At 51.5% G+C, this 4,673-nt stretch overlaps 1 protein-coding gene across 1 annotated transcript in view; it reads right to left on the bottom strand.

The window, feature by feature from the left end:
- Positions 1-1,837: 1,837 nt before the first annotated feature.
- The window catches only part of SGSM2 (small G protein signaling modulator 2), a 101,610-nt gene continuing 98,774 nt past the window's right edge, over positions 1,838-4,673 (bottom strand). The window contains exon 24 of the mRNA XM_025210700.1: positions 1,838-4,123. Within this exon, the coding sequence (XP_025066485.1) occupies positions 4,035-4,123 (89 nt within the window). The 3' untranslated portion in view covers positions 1,838-4,034. The remainder of the gene's footprint in view (positions 4,124-4,673) is intronic.

The following is a 4,673-nucleotide window of genomic DNA, read 5'->3' as shown; positions in this document are numbered from 1 at the left end:
CGAACGGACACACAAACGGCAGCTTTTTGAACGAGACCCTCCAGCCACCATGCACTGGTCTAGAAAACAACTGGACACACAACTATAAATAATGATGCGTCGAAACTGCTCGCATGCCAGCAATGCGCATGTGGGTTTGTTTGGTCTGAAGTGTGAGCGCGCCCAAATGGCTACGAAGCGGAGCTTCTCGGGCACCCTCCACTGTTGGGATTTTGGCAGCCAACTGTTGGCTTAGGGTTTTCTCCCTCCCAGTCCAACGCCGCCCCTTTCTGCAGAGGTCTGAACTGGCCGGTGCCTCTTCAACACTGCTGCTTTTGTCCTGTACCTGCAAGGCTCAGCTCTGAAGGCATTTGGCTGCTGCCGTGAGGACCGTGGAATAAATGTCTCCCTAGATCTAGCAAATTCCTGAATGAGGTGTGCCAGCCTGCGCGCACAGGCAGGACGGATGTGACAGTAATGCTACGAGGCAGCCTTGAAATTCAAGGATGCAGCCTTCCCCCAAGAGCATAGATTTGCACGTCCTTTCCCACATCCATCTGCATCTTCCCAGGGCAGCTCGTGGTTTGAGACTTTGGCCTGCTTAACTCACTGCTTCGAGCACTACGGAGACTTGCGCTGCAGCTGCAGAGTCTAAACACTTTCCAGGCCCAAATCCAGCTCGCCTGACTCGGGTCAGTAATCCCACAGCAGGCAGTGAGGCTACGCCTGGGAGGGAGGGGGACTGGCCTTGCAAAGGAACTTTCTTCCCAGCAACTGTTGCCAGTAGCGATGATGATGATAATAAAACTCTACTTTCCCCACCAGTATTGGCACATGGGGCGAGGGGAGGAAAGACTGGGGCAGCGAGCCAGGGGAAAGCTGAGTGAGCCGTGCTGCATCTGCCCCATGCACACGTTTCTACGCAGCCCCTCTCAGTGCTAGTTCCAGACACTTTGGAGAAAGAGGAACGGCCAGAAAGAGCCAGCCAGGGGCTTTCTTGTCTCTTACTACCTTGCTGCTATGTAAGAGTACATCTTGCCTTTCCAAACACGCGCACCCACCTGTGCAAAGGAGACTGTGGTGGGTGACGGCTGCACTGGTGTGTGTCAAACTGGGACAGTTCGAGTGGGTGGACACTCTTGCTGTCAGATTTCCCCCCAGGCATGTGACAGAGCAGCCCAGGTAGGGGCAATCTCTGCGCATGTTAGGCCTGAAGGACAGAAGCAGCCCATCCTGAAACAGAGCACTGCAAAGACGTTTCAAAACACACAGAGCATCCCCTCCCCTGTGGTTCAGCAATGCAGAAGAGCTTTGCAGTTTCCACATTTCCTTTCCACTTTCCTTCCTCACTTATTGCAGCAAAGTCTGTTCTGGTTACCGGCTCTGTGAACCCGAGCATATTGGCCCTGGCAGACAGGGCCTTACGGGGACCAAGTAGCTAATACAAGTACCACAGGTTCACCTTTAAAAGGGTGGATGAAGACTAGCAAGAAGGACAAACCAACTTGCAAAGCCAGCACTTCCTGGTACTGTGTGCGCTCTGATGTGGGACCTGCCTCTCTCTGGGGGATAGAGCTAAAGACCCTTTGAGAAGCCTTCCAGCCCTATGGTCCTGTGAACTGAACATGCCTCGCTTTCAAAGCTGTGTCCTCCGGTCCTTCTGAGGCTGGAGCCTGCTGCAGGCTTGCCAAACTTCAGCTTTGTACCTAAGCCTCTCTCCTAGTTTTCAAAAGACAGAAACAAAACAGAACGGGGACTAAAGGCCTCGGCCTGTCTTGCTGTATAACTTAGCACCAGGGAATGATACACTTCTGGTGGGAAAAGTTTGTCCTACACGTGATGCTTTTGTCGTCACCCCCCCCCCCACTTGTGATGGTAAAACTGTAGCTTGGAGGAACCAGTGCAGGGACCGGTTCATCCTTCGGCAACACACAGTCTGTCTCTGCATGAGCTAACGGGGGGTGACGGGCTTCACACTCAATCGCTCGTGGATTTTTAGCCTGTTTGAGAATGACGCCAAACCCAAGCGACTTGTACTGTGTGGCCAAAGTAAGCGAAGAGCAGATACACTCCACCGTGTAGCGCTACCAAGCGAGCAAACTCTGGTCCCGTTAATCCCGCAGCTGAAAACACTTGCAGGCATGTCAGAGCGCACTGTTGCTCCTCTCCTAGGAAACAGCCTGTGAAAGGTCATTTAAGTTGGATTCGTTCTTCCTGGAGGAGTTTCCCGAGCGCTCAGTGTTCGCCCTGGCACAGGGCCAGCCCCCGCTGGCCCACACTGAGCTTTTCAACATCCTCCTCTGAAAAGGTAACAGAAGGGTATAAAAACTGGGCCACAAAGTTCGGCTCCAAGCTTCATGTGATCTTTCGGGCTACGACTTCTGGTTCAGAAGCAAACTTAATTAAACTCCAAAAAGCCTCGGCCACCTTCCACAATGGGACACAATGGCATGGCCGTGATTTTTTTTGTTTTGTTTTCTCTCCACGAGTGCCTGAATGATGTGTGCACCTAAATCGTGGGTACCTGAACTTTTGCTAAAAGTATCTGTGTCTGCTGCTGTCCGCATTACTCATTCTTTAACCGGCCTACTTGAATCCTTCTTGTAGTCCATCTGGGGTCTATGCATGTCATCTAGTGTACATGGTGACAGTGCTATCACGTAGATGTTTAACAGCCTGAAATACAGCTACTGTCCAACTCGAGACCTGGGACAGCTCCTCTGGTGGTAAAACTGCTGTACCCCCTAGCAGCTGCTGGTATTTGCTCCTGAAAGAGCAAGTGTGGTGTCACCACTACAACCAGGAAACCGAGGGGAGCAGAGCCTCTGTAAGACCTGCTAACAACTAAGGGAAGTTTGGGGTCAAATGCAATGAAGTGAAGGCTGGCACAAGAGAGATTTGGCTACTCTGGAAACTGCCCATAGCCAGATGAAAATCAAATCCAAGGCACTTCCTAGGGGGACTAACAAAGGAAGACACCCTAACAGCCACTGCTTTCATCTCTGAGAAATGGGGGAAAGAAGCTAGTGCCTCTGGGGTGCGAGTTTGGACACACTAAAGCACCGCCCCCCCCTGCAAACCTCTTCTGCTATTGCTAAACTTTTCCTTGTCCCACTGAATTTAATGGGATGCCATCAGCATGCAGGAGAGTCTCTGGTCTAAGATCACCCAACACTCCCAGGCCTAGATAACGCCATACTGCTGGGAGCTGCTGTGGATCAACGTGTAGCTTGTCCTTGGTAGAGTTAAGTGTTTGACTGAGGTCCCTGATGGCATGAAGGTTGTTTCAGAGACTGACTTGACACTGGGCTTTGTCTTCAAGCTCACCCTAGCAGGTACGGGGGCTGCACCCTGGTTCAGGCGTTCACTGATCCAAGAGTTGTGGCTGAGTTGACATCAGGGTCTGCCTATTATTCAGGTGGGGTTTTCTTTCCGGTCCTAAGGGAGGTAGCATGTGGAGCGTGATCTCAGCTCTTGGACTTCTAACCTGATCCACCTTTAAATGCTGCCTTTAAATACATGGGCCTTTGTACTTCTACGGCCAAAATATGCTCTAACAGGTGGGAGCCAGTGCCTCTCTTCTTGTATCCTCCGTGCCCAGTCTATGGCATTTGCTTTACTAAGGGCTGTGTGTGCACTTGCAGAAGTCTGCTTCAACAGGCCTCAACTCTGAATGTGCAGGAGATTTTGGGTGAACGCAACTGATTCCCAGGGCATTACAGAGGTATGAGGTCAATAAATACAAAGCCTCCCACAAACAAAATCCCCTCAATAGCTCACACACAGAGATGGACACTTCTAGAGCCTAAGAAAGGGCACAATGAAAAAAGATTTGTGCCTCAAAATACAAAGTGAGAGCAGCAAGGACGATCAAACCAACCTCATCTCCAGGGGAAATCGGCTTTAAATGTCTCTCTTACAGACCTCTGGAATACTTATACGTTACATGGAAGATGCAATTAAAACGCTGTTTGAAGTGTGTGCAAAGAACAGCTTCATCGCACAGTCTGCACAGGCCCATGGCAGCTCCGTGACCGTTCTCTCCGCATCCGCCGTCACTTGTTCTCTATCAGCGTTTGCACTTTGTAGACGAGGTCTCTCGCAATCTTGAGGATTTCCTGGGCATTGTGATGCTCGGCCATTTCTAGACAGGAGAACAGGCAAGCGTTCAGGATTGCCCACTAGGGGCCTTGCAGCATTTGAAAGGTGTTGCGTGCCATAAACCCCACACTAATCTCTTAGTGCTAAAGGCCCGTGGAGCCTGACCCCACCTGCTAATCCTGCTTGTCCCAGGCAAAACCCTCACAGCCAAGGGCATGGAAGGAGCAACAGGCACCGTACCCAGGGAGTCTTTGCCACCACCAAGCGCGTGCAAACTCTCACAAGGTGCCAAGACAGAGCGGGGCTGGGAAAGGTTTAAAGTCATCGGCAGTTAAGGTTGGCTTCCTGGAATATCCTAAGCCATTAGCTTTTAAAGCCTCGGAGAACTGCCCCTAATGGCTCCTCCTTTAAGAGTCCTGCAGAACCTTTGGATGCAAAGGACCTCAGCAGGCAGGCGTCCCAGCGAGGGCTAGCATTTCACCACCCGCACCCTAGGCTTGTCCACAGGGGTAACTGGTCTGCAGAGCCCACCCTCCACGCCCAGCCGGTTTTGAAATCCAAAGTGAAAAGCTGATCTGGGGAGGAAAAGAGCA

The sequence above is a fragment of the Alligator sinensis genome, unplaced genomic scaffold, assembly GCF_000455745.1.
Source record: "Alligator sinensis unplaced genomic scaffold, ASM45574v1 scaffold118_1, whole genome shotgun sequence".
Lineage (NCBI taxonomy): Eukaryota > Metazoa > Chordata > Crocodylia > Alligatoridae > Alligator > Alligator sinensis.
Note: the sequence above shows the minus strand (reverse complement) of the source record. Positions and strands in the feature narration are given on the sequence as shown.